Source organism: Talpa occidentalis, unplaced genomic scaffold (genome assembly GCF_014898055.3).
Source record: "Talpa occidentalis isolate TD23 unplaced genomic scaffold, MPIMG_talOcc4v2.1 talOcc4.7, whole genome shotgun sequence".
In the NCBI taxonomy this organism is placed as follows: domain Eukaryota; kingdom Metazoa; phylum Chordata; class Mammalia; order Eulipotyphla; family Talpidae; genus Talpa; species Talpa occidentalis.
In genome coordinates, this window is record NW_023605083.1 from 22,570,301 (window position 1) to 22,587,573 (window position 17,273).

At 34.6% G+C, this 17,273-nt stretch overlaps 1 protein-coding gene across 3 annotated transcripts in view; it reads right to left on the reverse strand.

Annotated features, from left to right (window-relative positions):
• Positions 1-17,273, reverse strand: part of RIC1 (RIC1 homolog, RAB6A GEF complex partner 1) — a 107,597-nt gene that overhangs the window by 73,635 nt on the left and 16,689 nt on the right. For all 3 annotated transcript variants that reach the window (XM_037493495.2, XM_037493496.2, XM_037493497.2), the window contains exon 3: positions 4,980-5,059. In XM_037493495.2, coding sequence (XP_037349392.1) covers positions 4,980-5,059 — 80 coding nt within the window. The remainder of the gene's footprint in view (positions 1-4,979; positions 5,060-17,273) is intronic.

Here is a 17,273-nt window from a genome sequence, read left to right on the forward strand (position 1 = left end):
AAGCACAGACTTTGGAACTACATTTATATATAAACCCTAGTAATTGTACCTAACTACCTCAAAGGTTGCTACAGGCATTAAAATTAGTTTGAAAAAGTGCTTAAAACCATGTATTTTTTTTAATTAATTTTTTTTTTATAGAGGCATGTTTTTATTTATTTATTTGTTTGTTTGTTTGTTTGTTTTGTTTGTTTATACATGCACTGGGTACAGTCAGAAGCGCGGGAGGGTGAGAGAATTCACCAGAGCCAGAACGGGAGGCAGAGCAGGCAGAAGGACCGAAGTACACTGCTGAGGGGAGCAGCGGGCGGCAGGAGAGGTCTGCGCGCCATGTGGGACCCTCCTCCGGTGGCCGGGGAGCAGCTGGGGATCGAACTGGCGCCGCAGAGGCCGCGGGCAGCTTCGCAACCCAGCACTCAACCGCTGCGCCACAGGGGAGGCCCAAAACCATGTCTTGAACACCGTGTTTACAAATGGCATGGATAACGATGATATACTATACATTGTTTTTACTAAAAATCCCTATGTGAACCACTATTTTTCCAGGCTTTAAAATTCTGAACTGGGCCTCCCCTGGTGGCGCAGACAGTTGAGTGCGGCGCTGTGAAGCTGTCCACAGCCTCTGCAGTGCCGGTTCAATCCTGACCAGCCAGCAAGGGTCCCACATGGTGCGGCAGACCTCTTCCTGTCTCGCCCGCTGCTCCCTTCAGCAGTGTATTTCGTCAGTTTGCCTATTCTGTTCCCTGCTCTGTTTCTGGTGAATCCTCTCACCCTCCCGCGCATCTGGCCTGTACCCTGGTTCTTGCATAAATAAATAAATCTTTAAAAAATACAATTTTAAACTCATAATCTCCAAACACTTTAAGAAAATATTTTTTTTTTTTTTTAATAGAGGCATGTTTTATTTATTTATTTATTTGTTTGTTTGTACATGCACTGGGTACAGTCAGAAGCACGGGAGGGTGAGAGAATTCACCAGAGCCAGAGCGGGGAGCAGAGCAGGCAGAAGGACCGAAGTACACTGCTGAGGGGAGCAGCGGGCGGCAGGAGAGGTCTGCGCGCCATGTGGGACCCTCCTCCGGTGGCCGGGGAGCAGCCGGGAATCGAACCGGCGCCGCAGAGGCAGCGGGCAGCCTCGCAACCCAGCGCTCAACCGCTGCGCCACCGGGGAGGCCCTAAGAAAATATTTTTATTCTCATTTTACAAACAGATTCTACAGAAAAACTCAGAAACTTACTAGACAGAATAACCCAACTAGAAAATAGCCCAGCATACAAATTCATAACAGGCTGACTCTAATCTGCTTCAGATATTTTGTTTAATGTTATCAGGTACTAGAAGTTAAACTCCCCCAAAGAAATACATTACCAAGGCATACATAAAATCCCACATATATTTGTTTATATAAGTAACACAAGGATAATTCATATAGTATATAAAATTGGTTTATATATTCATTTAAACTATTAAAAATTAAGTAGAAATTTAGTGAAGGAAATATATATTACCAATAACAGCAGTTATCCTTTATTATTTTTCCTATAAGCTAGGCACAATTATATAATCACATTTAATCCTATGAAATAGTCACCATTATCTCATTCTACAGATGAGAAAACTGAAGTCTGGGAGTTATAAAATAATTTGATAGAAGTCGTACTTCTGAAAGCAGCAAAGCTGAAATTCAATTCCAGGTTTATCTGATGCCAAAGCTTATCACTTTGACCACCATTTATGCTGCTGTAAGGCAATACGTATTTTATCACTCACAAATTGCAATCTGAAATCTTTAACAGTGGAAAAATGCCTAAAGTAAAAAATCAAACAAAAAAGAGCTCTTTTAGTTCTTTAGCCTAACGTATACAAACACAGAGACAGTGAAGCATTGTCAGAACTATCAATACTAAGTTAAATGGTGTCCTTGGAGTCTTAGAGTCAGGAGGTAAGAAAGAAACCATTTTCGGGCCTCCCCGGTGGCGCAGCGGTTGAGCGCTGGGTTGCGAAGCTGCCCGCAGCCTCTGCAGCGCTGGTTCGATCCCCAGCTGCTTCCTGGCCACTGGAGGAGGGTCCCACATGGCGCGCAGACCTCTCCTGCCGCCCGCTGCTCCCCTCAGCAGTGTACTTCGGTCCTTCTGCCTGCTCTGCTCCCCGCTCTGGCTCTGGTGAATTCTCTCACCCTCCTGCGCTTCTAACTGTACCCAGTGCTTGTATAAATAAAAATAAATAAATCTAAAAAAAAAAAAAAATTAAAAAAAAAAAAAAGAAACCATTTTCATAATGTCTCTTAGAACACAAAAAGTGAGCCTCAAAATACTATTCCAAAACACTATGAAAATATGTAAACATGTTAGTAAGCGGAAATAACTGTTTCAAGATGTTATTTCCTTACCCTGCCCAACTATAGCAGTACAAATTAATCCATTTAAGTTCAAGTGATTTTGACTATTGCTTTTTATTTATAGAAGGAGCATGTCCAAACCATGCAACAAAATGAGGCTAGATACAGCAGTTCAAAGTGCACAAGGAAATGAAATCTTTAATACTGACTACAACAGTTCTTCAGAAGGCTCATAAAATAACCACTGAGAATGAAAAGGATGAGTTTTAGATTACTCACAAAACTGAATTTAAGATTTTTTTTTAAAGATTTATTTATTTATTTATACAAGCAATGGGTACAGTCAGAAGCACAGGAGGGTGAGAGAATTCACCAGAGCCAGAGTGGGGAGCAGAGCAGGCAGAAGGACCGAAGTACACTGCTGAGGGGAGCAGCAAGCGGCAGGAGAGGTCTGCGCGCCATGTGGGACCCTCCTCCGGTGGCCGGGGAGCAGCCGGGGATCGAACCGGCGCTGCAGAGGCTGCGGGCAGCTTCGCAACCCAGCGCTCAACCGCTGAGCCACTGGGGAGGCCCCTTAAGATTTTTAAATATACAACTTTTCATCACAATATCCACAGCATTTTATATAGTACAACACATATGCCAAAGGGTTTTTAATGATTTTATTAAAAAATAACCAAACTGATTCCATCATCAAAAGAATTTCTGTACTTTACTGAAAATTTCTAAAACTCAATACTGTATTTACTGAAAAAAACCAAGTGGTTAGAGCACTGAGAAAATCTAGATAGTTAATTAAAAATCTATGACAAAAAGCATATATCCTACACTCTGTATGGCCTATTATGCTATCCTTTCCCAGCGTGTATCCCCGCAAGTATACTGACAAATGGTACTTAAACAAATTTTCACAATGCAATTTTTTAAAATCATGATTTTCAAACACATTGTTTTTTAAACCACATTAAATGTCATATATGCATATTAGAAATTTTGGGGAATTTAATAGTTGAAAGAAGCTGAAAAATTACTATAAATCTACTTATTCAAGAGAAATTATCTTCAAAATTTTACCGAAATATAATCATTCCAGTAATACTTAGATATAATATACATATTACAGTAATTTACATATACTAAATGATATTGTTCTACCTTTTCTTTACATGATTTTGTTTTGTTTTACAAAGTTGTAATATTACATATATAATTTTGTAACTTGTTTGTCCACTTGGCATTATAATATGGTCAAGTTTTAACTTTATGAATTTTTGGAGACATTATAATTCATGACTGAATATTTAAGGAGAATGTACTATAGTTAAAAAAAGAATTTCCTTTTTTTATACCTTTGCATTTACTATCAAAAATGAACACATTTTATTACAGAGTAATAGCACTAACAACTTAGTAATTAACAAAAAAACATAAGTATTTCTATATATGGAAAGTTGTCAATTTTTAAATAATTTTGCTTTGTTTTATTTGAATTACTAGTTAATATGTTTCTTGCTGTTGATTAGTTATATTTTCCTGAAATTTTTTACTTACTTGTTTTTTGAAATTTTTGTGTCTCTAGCAATTTATGACTTTTATGTAAAAACAGTAAATCTTAGTCCTACCTATTGCAAACACTTTCCCTGAATGTATTACTTGCCCTTTTTGCCCTTTATTTTTCAGAAATTTTTACTTTTATCTAATGAAATTTAGTTTCACTTCAATTTTTTTTAAAGATTTGTTTATTTATGCATACAAGAGCTGGGGTACAGGCCAGAGGTACAGGGAGGTGAGAGGATTCACCAGAGACAGAGTGGGGAACAGTACAGGCAGATTGACCACAAGGACACTGCTAAGGGGAGCAGCAGGTGAGACAGGAGAGGTCTGCCGCACCATGTGGGTTTCTCCCTGGCAGGCCGGGGATGGAACTCGTGCTGCTGAGGATGCGGATTGCTTCATAGTGCGGTGCTTAACCCCTTGCGCCACCAGGGAGCCCTCACTTCAGTTTTTTATATGCCTAATAAACTCTGGCTATCTTCCACCATCTAATATGTGATAAAAATTTAATTGTATTTTCATCCAGCTTTAATAACTTGATGACTTTCATAAAAAGATGCCGTGCCTTAAAATTATGTCTTTATTTCAAAACTTCCTTCAATAATTGTCATTCTTTTTCAAAAGTAAAACCAAAATAAGGGAAAAAACAACACAGAACAACAGTTTACAGATCAAAAGTCCGGGTCCTCTCAAGTCTAAACCACTGTTTGGGCACATATTTTTTTCAATGTATATAAAAAAATCAACATGTAAATAAGTCTGTACCTTACTGACATTTTATCCCTTTCCCTCATGAGCTCTTATTTCCCACCCAATGAAAACTGGAGAATGTCAAATAAAGATTATATTAATAATAATTCTGAATACACAAGAAGGGATACAGTCTTTTCATTCAAATTCCCAGACTTAATTACACAATTATTTATTCAAGCAATGATAGTTCAGAGATTTGATAAGTCTTAAAACACTGTTTTGGATATGCTGGCCTAGCTTTTTTGAAAATCACTTCAGACAATACAAAAGTTATGTTTTGTGAATATAAAGTATGCAAATCAAATATTAAAAGAATGAAAGATAACAAACTCACTTGGGATATACCGGTTCATAAAGGTACTTGTCCCCTCTTGTAGAGGTAATATGGAAAAACAGAATGTAGCCATTTGCTGTCTGAAAGATAAAAAATTCATTTAACGTAAATTAAATTAAATTTAACATAAATTTAGTCATAGTAGACTATGACTAAAAGCCTGACTCTGAATTTTACATCTCTTATTACTTTGAAAAGACTTTCACTTAAAAAAACCCTCTCTTAGAGAGTCAAATTATGCACATAAAAAAGATTTTAACATAACCCATATTGCTTAACATAACTCTCAAAAGGTTTTATAGATTAGAAAATATTTCATAGGTAGTTAGATCAATAATTCACAGTTAATGTAAGTTGTAAAAAACAGTGCCAATATATGATCAGGGAACATATCCATAACTTGCGAAGCTCAAACAACTAATTTACAATTACATTAATATAAAACACAGTACACTTAGCTATTCCTACCAAACATTCCAGGCACTATAGTGAAATAGCAAATGACCAAGCTATTTTATACTAATATTGAATTCTTATGATTTTTAGAGGCATGTGGGCTTTTGTCCAAAAAGCAAAGAAAGTTTTTAAAAATTATTCAAGGTTTCAAATATCTTTCCATTACAGACTTTGTTTTCACTTAAAGCAATACCCAAAGAAACTTCTCCAGCAAAGCCACATATTTTTTTAAGCTATAAACTTTCCAGTACTCCTAAACTTTAGTTCTACATACTGGTATACAAAAAAGAAAAAGGGTAAGATTTCAGAGATCATCATTCTAATCTCCCATGTGAAATTTAAAAGTGCTCTAATGTAGAGAACACGGAATGAAAAGAAAAATGGATTTCAATGTTTCACAGACATCATGACCTTTATGCCAATTAGTGACTAAAATTTAGAAGGAAACACCACACTGTGCAGATGCTAACCCAATGAATGCATGCATGCTTGGGTTTAGGTAAAGGTTGGTAAAAGAAAACCAGTTTTGAGTCCAGTGATGGATCGTTATTCACCTCTCTAGATGAGAGGCTGCTATATTACAAATTCATTTCTTTTTTTAAATGGCATTCTGTTTAGCACCTGAGCCTTGATTTTCCACACTGTTGAGACTGGAAGAAAAGCGGCATAAGTGGTTTTTCATATGGAAATAAAAGGTCCTACAATAGTGGGAAAACTAAAGTGGGAAAAGACCAAAGTGGGAAAACTAAATCTGTAATTTCAAAATATATTACAAAGTTAAAATAAGTAAAATGATTACAGATATTCAATATCAACAATCATTTAAAAAGGCAAATTAAAACTACAAGATACCAATACACACACAGAGAAGGGCTAAAATTAAAAAGACATACTATGGAGAAAGACAAAACATCTTAATTTCACTCATGTGGTACACAGAAAAAACAAACAGATGAACTAAATAAAACAAAAATAAACTTTTAGATTTTAAGACCAATTAATGGTTATTAGAAGGGAAGGGAGGTAGGTGGGTAAATCAGGTAAAAAGGGACAATCCTATGAAATGCCAAGGATAAAAATCCACTTTTAGTTTTAAACTTAATGTACTACATACATGTGTTGGTTTTTAATGATGTACATCTGGAATTTATATGGTATAATGCGGTCTTAGAGACTGGATATAAATATACTCTGTAGGATAAGATATATTAATTTAGATAAAATATTTAGTGAGAGTTTGGCTACTTCTTGAAACAAAAGGAAAACTGAAGCTTTCCATATGAAAAAAATACCGCAAACTTGTTTTCAAGTTATTTCAAACAGTAGTGTGTGTTCTACTGCAATTAAGATGGTTTGTAAAACTGATAGTCTCTCCTTGAATACAGCAGCTGCCAATTAAATATGATGAATTTGATGACTTAATGGAAAAAAGTAATGAGTTCTTCTGGAATAGGTTCATAAAGATTTGGGGGCCAAATAGGTTTTTGGTAGCTGCAGATTCCTTTATGAAAAAAAAAAAAAGCTATTGCATAATCAATTTATAATTTACCTAGTAACTGGGCATCTTTGTTTTATAATGAGGCACTCTGCATTATTTTTAGTTACCTTATAAAGTAACTTATTTAAGGTAACTTATAACTTTAGTTACCTTATATACTCCTTTTAGTCTAGTCACAATGAAGATGGATGATCAGAGCTACTTAATACCTAGTTATTATTGGGGGGGTGGTTAGGATAATATGTAAGCCAATATGTAACAAAAAGTGTTAGTGTTATTATGAGTAAATTAGATACACACTAAATATTCCCATAAGCTGTTCTGTGCTGGGTACAGTAAAATATAAGGCAGCAGACTCCAGTGAAACAACTGTGAATACAGAATGTCTAAGAAAAACTTTGGTCATCTAAGAAAATTCTCAATTTAAAGAAAAGTGGTTGGATATAAAGTGAGTGAAATTTTCTGAGTTTGATTTTGGAATGAGCCAAAAATTATACTTTTTAGCACTACAGTCATTAATCAGAATGCAGGTGTAATCCATTGTGAGACTCCTTATATATAAAATACTTGAAAAACGTATTTGGCAGTGGTTACTGGCATCACTAAAAGGAGGACTCCACTAGAAAATATGTACCCAGGATTTTGACATATAGAAACTCCCTAATTCATTACAGCATTTGTTCAAGGTGATTCACTACATAACTTTGAGGTAAGATAAAGAACCTGACTTTGCAATTTATAGGCTCTTAGCAGTAAGGCTGAACTTCAAACACTACAATGGTAGCCAATGTTACAATACAAAGTTGATAGAAAATTAAAATAAACAAAGTTAAGCCATCATTTCAGTAATGTTCTAGATGGTTCTAGTCTGGGAGACTGATTCAGGATAAACAAACACTGGCTAGAAACTGAGTGTTAAGTCACACAAATCTCTGCTGATAGCATATATGCCTATTACTTTACAGATGGCTAGTTTCCATTCCTTCTTATATTGAGTTGTATTTGTATGTTCCAGACAGTGAAGATGGTGCGTTGCACTTAATTTATATGCTGTCAGGTAACTCAATCAATATATAAATTAGGTAACACTAATTTGCACTATAAGAGAAACAGATGTTGCAAGAGGGAAAAATACCATAGGAGCTTTCAAACTACTTTTAAAGAATTTTTTTCATTCATTTTGAGAAAAGACTAATAAAGGCAATAAAGCACCCATAAATAAATAGATATACACGTCATCTGTTGGCAAAGAGGAATGAGAACTTCTATATACTTTTGGTAGGAACATCAAGTGGCATAACTTTGAAAAAAGTTTATCATTTCCTTAAAACATTAAAGACACATCCTACCTTATGAATCCACTCTTAGGTATTTACCCAAGAGTAAAGGAAATATATACCCATATATGTACACACATGTTCATAGCAATTTTGTTTAGAATAACAAAAAGTGTAAACTCAAATGTGCATGAATAGCTGAATGGATAAACTAATTGTCCATTAGATTGAATACTCCTCAGAATGAGCTACTGATTCATGACAACATATGAATTTCCAAAGATTTATGCTGAAAGAAATCAGAAAATATAAGAGCACATATTGTATGATTCCATTCATATAAAACTTTAGAAAATGTAAACTAATCTGCATAACAGAAAACATATTAGTGGTTGGTTTTGGAGAGAGGTGGGTCATGGCAAAGGGGTGAAGGATTACAAAAGTGTAAAAGGAAATCTGTGGGGATGATTGATTACAGCAAAGGTTTCAAAACATCAAATTGTATACTATTCAAATATGTGTTTATTGTATATCAATTGTACCTTAATAAAGTAGGGGGAAAGGATGAAAGTGATAGTTGGACTTATAGCAGAAACTTAAGCTCTCTTGAAAAGCTTCTACCATCATATATAAAAGCTTCATCAAGCCTACTGGAGTATGAAGTTACAGTGAAAACAGAGAACTACCAGATATGCGACTGAGAGTATGTTGACCCATCAGCACTAGTGGAGCTATTATATGACTATAGTCAATTCAGGGACAGCAAGCGAGACCAGACTGACCAAGCCCAGCTCAAAACATAAAATGACAAAAAAAATGGTTGTTCTGAATCACTAATAAGCAAACATAAAAATTAAATAATGTGAAAAGTAAGAATCCTAACAAAAACTAGCTATAACTTAAGGAAAAGTTAAGGATGCCAAGTTATAGAGACAAAAGCAAAATTTCAGAGATCCAAAGAAATCCGTCAGAATTGCACAATAATCACTCCCAAAATAAAGTCTGGTCACAACAAGATTAAAAAAAAAATGAGATGAATGGCTACTATGTATAGGACTCCATTCTTCCACATCTCGCTATGTTGCATCAATTGCATTAGAATACTCTTTTAACCTATCATTTGGTAATCAAATGCATTAAGATGCTAGGAGGAAAAAACACAATAAAACAAAAATTAAGCCTAATTTTAAACACACATTAATCAGGGAAATTAAACTTTACCTTATTCACAAGTAATTTACATTTTAAACTTGTGACAGTAACTTTCATGTTTTAGCAGAAGAGACCATACTTCCAATTTTCTGAGTGTTAAAAGGAATATTAATGATAGTACTGGAAACAGATGGAACGGTTATTTGGGGCCAGATCAGAGGCCCTGCATACTAGTCTAAGCAGTTAGCAAATATTTTATATACAATGGGAAACCACTGGAAAGAAAATAGGAATAAAGAACTGTGATTTAGAAATAGCTATGCATAAAATTAAGATTCATTTCAAGTTGAGGAAAAACATAGCTAAAAGTTTTTGCATTCTAGGCAATCTAGAAAAGATAAAAGGCCTGTAGTAAGATAATGGCAATAAGAACAAAGGGAACAAAATAGACTGAGATAGGCGATAACTTTATGGTGCTTAGATGGGAATGCAAAACCAAAAAAAAAAAAGCTAAGGTTTCTTCCCCTATCATAGTTGCAACAAAAAATACTTATTATGCCTAAATATATTGTGCTGCCAATTATTAGATAGAGTCCTAGAAATGAGACGGTACTTAAAATTCACTTTAATGCTCCTTGTGACTGATTATCTATTAATTGTTGAACACTTTGAAGATAATAACAGTCTGGTGTCATGTCTATAAAGATAATATTCTACTTCAAATATTCAAAGAAAATTCTCCCAAATCCAATTTTCTAAAATGGTAGAAGGATTATCTTTCCCACACTCTATTAATAAACAGTCTCAGTAAAATTTCATTTTGATGTGTAACTTGATAAGGAAGTGACTGTTTCTTTTGAATTAGAAATTGGATTTTGGATATAACTCACACGTCAGGGCACACAATGATCAAGCAACATTCCCACACTGTTGGTGGGAATGTAGACTGGGTGTGGAAATGAGGCAGTAAGAAAATTACACGGCTTTGGCTTAATTTGCAGAAAAAAGAAGTTACCCAGTACAGTTCAACAGGCTGAACAACTGCATATCCTTTCCTACACATACTATCATGATTTTTTGTAAAACAAAGTGCCATAAAGTATCACCTAGATTCAGCTTAATCCACAATAGCTGGTAGGATGAAACAATTATGCTTATAGTCAAAGGCAATAAAAAGAATTATTCAGAGGTTGAAACTCTGAAACAGGATTCACTGCCTAGAATTCCATGATGAGCAAAGTGATTTGGGTACACAGTATCTATGTCACCTAGGCAGGCTACTAAACCTCACTTTAGTTTGCTCAATGCGTGATGGATATAGTAAAATTACTTACCTTTAGAGGACTATGAAGAATTAATTTTAACATATATAAAGCACTTACAACAGTGTCTACTATGTAGCAAATAACCCCAAAATTTACTACCATAATAAAACAACTCGATCTTCAAGTAAACAGTCATTTCATAATCAATATATTTCATGTAAGAGGCTAAGAAAATGTATAAATACATTTGAAGGAAAGGATAATCAAAATTGGCAAAGCTACAGAATCCAATTAAACTTTGGTTACCTACAAAGTTCACTTATCCAATACCTCTAGCATGCTAATATACAAGTCCTTTAAAATATTTTAAAATTCACCTAGAGAATCTTTAATACAAATGGTTGCATAGAAGAGTGACTGCCTTATTGAACAGATAATACAAATTTATTAGTGACCTTTCTACCTAATAACTAATGGTGCTCTATTGTAACGTTAAAAAACGTTATTTGCATGAAGCAGCAAATAAAAAATTGAACAACAGGTAGAAATGGTTTACTTAAAGTTAACTTTGGATTCTGGTCTGATGGTAAGACCAAGCCCATATTCCTAACCTCCTTCTCTTCTGAGTACAACTACCAAAAAGTATGCTGGAGGATGCTGTCAGAGTCATCAAGATCTCGAGTTCTTCTGGGCAAGAATAAGTGTTGAGGGACCAGGTAGAGGGAAATTTTTGCTCTTTGAGATTCTGGGTCAAGGTCATGGATTTCAGAACCCCCAAATAAATGTAAAAAGCACAATCATATAGGGGTACCTCTCAGAAAAGGCAAAATGTGACTTCTCCCAGAAGTGGACATTGATAGGGCTGTGTACATAATCCAGGTGACTTCTATGATTAAAGTAGAGATTTCACTGGTGAAATTAATTACCTCTAGACCTCATGTTCTGGAAAAGCCATCAGTTTGTAAGCTTGTCTGCCCTTGCAAAATGTCACTTTAGCTAACAACATTTGCTGGTTTGCATTGTCAGAGAGATCCACATGACAGTCTGATCTAACAGAACATAAAAATTATCACATATGGAAACACAAGATCTTTATAATGGAAGACTCAACTAAACAGCTGAAATACAGGAATCCTACTAATAAGTCACATAAGTGGGACAGAAGAATATAAGCAAATTAAGGACAAAATATTAAGAACTTTCAGAAAATACTACTAGAACATAAACAGAGCTAAATATTTCCTAATTTAAAAAAATCAATAGGTGAATTCAGTTTTAAGATACAGGACATATGGAGATGAAATAATTAATGACCAGGTAAAAGACTTGGAAGACAAAATCAGGAAGCTAGCAAATAATGAGTTATATAAGAAAAAACACAGGACAAGTCTTTTTCTCTTCTTCAAGAAATAGGAGAAAAATACGATAGCTGCAGATACAGCTGAATGTTCAAATTTCAGAAGTGAGACTCAGATTAATTTGGGGGAGGTTAAGGTGGACAAAGAAAGTTAGTTTAATAAAGATGTAGTATCTAGAGATAATAAGTAGGAATAAACTAAATTTCAGTCATAAAGAGAAAAGTCATACAAAGAAAGACCAGTTGCCTGCAGAGAAAAGAGAAACAGATTAACACTAGACTTCTCACCAGTAACATTAGAAACCAAAGGGCAACAGAACAGTATCTTATGGCTAAAAAAATTTAAAAATTTCAATATAAATTTTTTGTATCTCAATATAAATTTTGTGTATACTTCACCATGGTTAAAAAATGGTATGTTCAGATGTTATTTATTATGTATGTAATTACGATGTGCAAAAAAAGCTATAGTGAAAAACCAAACTGACATGGAACTAATATTCTAGGTTTGGAAACCGGACAAACACAAGCAATCTACAGAAGAACTGCAAATGGCTAATAAACATTAAAAGATGCCAAACCTCAAAAGCAATAAAAGAAGTGGAAATTAAAATGACCAAACCATTTTTCATCAACCCAATACCGGCATAAATGAAGCAAAATGAGACTCTTAACATTACTTGGGACTCTGGGAAGGGAAACAATTTTATTGAATAGCAAATAAATGTCCATACAATGGAATATAATACAAATACTAAAATTAATAATCTAGATAATCTAAAAGGATAGTCATAATATATTAAGTAGAAAAAAGTGAAACTGCAGAGTAATGTATAAAGATTATAAATTTGTGTGAACATGAAAACTCCTTTATCTACTTATCAATTTGAAAATCTACTCATATGTAGGTTAGAATCCTATGTAGACATCCAAAATCAAGTTATAGAACAATGATGAAGTAATAATTTTCAGGATGTATTATCTGAAAAAAGCAGACTATAAATATGTACGATAGTTTTCTATAAAGAAAAAAATGTTGTGCATGATCTACTTACAAAACTCAGATTTAGAAAATCTGTTTCCCCATTAAGAAGTGACATTAGTGCTCACTTTTATCACTTTGGATTTAAAATCAAATAGACCAGAGAGATTCTGCAAGGGAAGGGGAGAGGGGAGATCAAAACAGGAGAGGGAAGAACACCAGGAACTATAGTGATGGTGCACAGGTGAATTGGTGGTGGGAATTTTATGGGGAATACACCTGAGAGGAGAAAGGAAACACTGTATAAAAATGAACAATGGTGTAAAATATATATAAATAATTTTAAAACTCATAAAGCCAAATAGACATCGGTATTTTCCCTTGAGGTGCTAGGGGTTAAGTCTCAGCACTATCAAGATGTCACCAGCCACCATAGCATGAGTCTGATCCCTAGCCAGGGAGCTAACCCACATGGCATAGCAGTCCTTTCCTGTCTCACCCGCTGCTCCCCTCAGTGGCGTATTTCAGTAGATCTGCCTATTCTGCTCCCCACTCTTCCTCTGGTGAATCCTCTCACCCCCCACATCTCTGGCCTGCACCCCAGTTCTTATATGCATAAATAAAAATCTTTTTTAAAAAACTTTCAAAAGCTATGGGCTTTTAAGTATGAATGTCTGCAAAAGTTCCTGGAAAAAAATATAAGACCATAAATAAAAATGACTCTGTTTATGAAAACTATCGATGTTTTCTTTTTTTTTTTGTTTCTCAGGTTTTCGTCATCAAACTGTATTACCATTATAACTTAAACATTGTAAATTTTTTAAAAATCCAAGTCTCAAAATTATCGAACTCCTAGAAGATAACGAAACAGAAAACATAGATGACCTTGTGTTTGGCAATAACTTCTTGAGCACAATACCAAAGGCAAGATCCATGAGAGAACGAACTCATAAACTGGATTTAAGAATAGAAAACATTTGCTCTGAAAAAGATTTGTCAAAACAATGAAAAGACAAGCCACAGATTAGGAAAAAATACTTGCAAAAGACATAGCTGATTAACCCAAAATAAACAAAGAACTCTTAAAATTCAATAAGAAAACAGTCCAATTAAATAAAAGGCCAAAGACCTTTGTAGATACTTCACCAAAGTTATATGGATAGCAAGTAGGTACATTCCACATGTTCCACATCATGTCATATTAGGAAACTGGATTTCCTAATATGTTAGAATGGCCAAAATCCAAACAATGGTTAACACTCAAGTGCTGCAGAAGATTTGGAACAACAAGAACTCTTTCATTGCTGGTGGAATGCAAGCTGATAAAGCCACTGGAGAAGATATTTTGGCAATTTCTAACAAAATTAACCAGTCTTACCACATAGCACATCAAAAGTACTCCTTGGCATTTACCCAGTGGAATTAATAAGTTTAGGTCCACATAAAAATTTGCATACAAATGTTTACAGCACTTTATATATAACTGTTAAAACCTGGAATCAACAAAGATGTCCTTCAGTAGGTGAATGGACAAAAATGATAAAACTCAGACAATGGGTTATTCCAATGCCTAAACGAACATATCAAGTGTTGCAAAGACAAGAAAACTTTAAATGCATATAACTAAGTGAAAGAAAATAGTATGAAAAATAAGGTTACATACGGATTCTTTTTGTAAGACATTCTGGAAAAGGCAAAACTATGAAGACAGGGCCTCCCTGGTGGCGCAAGGGGTTAGGATAGTCTTTGAGGCTATCCGCAGCCACTGCAGCACCAGTTCGATCCCCAGCCAGGGGAGCTGCCCACATGTCGCAGCAGACCTCTCCTGACTCACGCGCTGCCCCCCGCAGCAGTGTATTTCAGTCGATCTGTCTGTTCTGTTCCCCACTCTGTCTCTGGTGAATCTTCTCACCCCCCACACCTCTAGCCTGTACCCCAGTTCTTGTATGCAAAAATAAAGAAATCTTGGAAAAAAAAAAAAAAAAACTATGAAGACAACAAAAAAAAGTGAGTGGTTGCTATGGGATAGGAATGACTAGGCAGAGCACAGAGGGTGGTGGGGGACAGTGAAAGCACCTGTATATACTATTATGGTGAATACCAATCATCACAAATTTTTCCAAACCGAGAGAATGGATAACATTAAGGTGCCCCATAATTTGAATTCTAAACTCTGGGAGGTAACTATTGGTTCATGAATTATAACAACTGTACCACTCAGGTGGGGGATGTTGACAATGGCTATAAATATGTGAGGAAGGGAAGTGAGGTTTCAAAATCTGTGACCAACCCCCTCAATATTGCTGTGAATATAGAACTAGTGTAGTAAGCCTATTTGAAAAAATCTATTTGTGATCCTATATTAAAATTCACATAAGCTAAACTATTAATTCATGTTTTAAATTATGCAAACAGGAATTAACATAAACATAACATATTAACATAAATTATAAACATAACAATTAACATAAATCACTTGAAGCAGGTCAGTATTTACAAGTATATTTAAAATATACTACAATAACTATAATTAAATTCATCATTACATCACCACAAAGTTCTAGAAAGGACTATATGCAGCAATAACTAGATTAAGTAAAACTGAATTTACAGTAACTAAAAAATTGCTTTGTTCTCCTTTATGTATGAATTTTATTGCCCCACCTTGAGGACAAGAATAATTCTTCTAACTTCTGTTTTCTTAATATTTATTATAGCACACAAACAAATGTGAAATTATTTTGTCTAAAAATAAAGCTAATAGACCAAATGACTTTACTGGGATGTAGGGGCTTTCTCCAGTTATCTGGTTATGTGGTAACTGGGCCTGGGTTAATTAGGGCAGGGGAATAGTGGGTAGAATACTTTCATAAAGACAGTGGTTGGGGTGTTGGTTTGCATATAAAGGGGGAAGTAGCAGGTGAATTCTACACTATTTCTAGAAACTGGCTAGCCCTGGGAGAGCTGGTCTCTCCAGGGTCAGCAAGGCTCCAAGATGAAAAAGCATCAGAAAGAATAAAAAGAAATGATCAATACAGAGAGGATAGAAATCTTTAGAAATTTATGAATAAATTATAGTTATTATAAATATAAGAGCAATGAAAACTGAGTATTATGTTTCTTTGGAATGCAAGTCCACCATTGAAAATAATTTTTTTTATGGAGATATTTTGCTTAAGTGTAAAGTTACTGTTCCCTATCATCAAAAGTGAGTCCAAAGTTTTCATTCTTAATGAAATGCTCCTCCATAATGAGATTTTACATATTTCATTTTTGAAAATGACTTTTCACAAGTACTGCCAAATTCTGATATCAATTCATGTGCATATGATTTTAATTGAATATATTCATCACTTGGTAGGTAATTATAAAAGTCTACCAGATTCTTGTCCTGCTGTTTGCCTTTTCAACATGTCATCACAACGGAGATTAATCATTTCCAACTGAAAGTTAAGCGGAAGCAATTCTCACTCACACAATTAAATGGATTTTGAAATGTGGAAATTTCCTTTGCAATTACCCAAGGTCTGGAAAACACTACTGGAACTGTGGTTTGAGTTCTACTACTAATTTTGTTGGAAATAGCAATCTTACTTCTTGTCTTAACTTTTGACAGCAGAAGTACAAAAAGCAGCCTGTCATTATTTGTGATTCATGGTAGTTGTCTTTGAAATGACTATCACGTAAAAATTTCACAGATAAGCACTGTTTTATTTTGCAGTTTTAGAATGAATTCATTAGGAAACATTACCAAGTCCACAGCAAAAACTATTTTCCTAAGTTGTTCAGTATCTGATAAGTGGTTCTTCAGGTTCAGAATATTTCAGTCTTAGTTCGGCACTCAAAAATTTCACAATAAACCTTTAGTACTGCTAACCATCACCTAGACAAGTCAGATAGACAAAAATTTACTTCTGACAAAAACTTAAAATAACCACAGGCTTTAAATGCTTATATGTGATTGTACAGCTCATTCAAACTAGGTGACGATGACGTGACAAAACAAATTGATAAAATTAACCAAATATAAGCACATCATCAAAACAGGAGAAATGCAGACACAGATCCAAATAAAAATGAGAATTTTTTATGACAACCACAAAGTTAATCAATTTTGTGAGAACATCAGTAGAACTTAAAATGAGGGAGGACTGTATGAATGTACATGAAAGCTTTAAAAATCCATACTAGATAGACTTCAAGGACAAAACTGGAAAGTGAGAAGAATAAACAGAAAAGGATAAAGACATAATATCTAGGAATGGGAGGAAGTAGTGGAGTCAACAAAAAAAGAGTAAAATGAACAG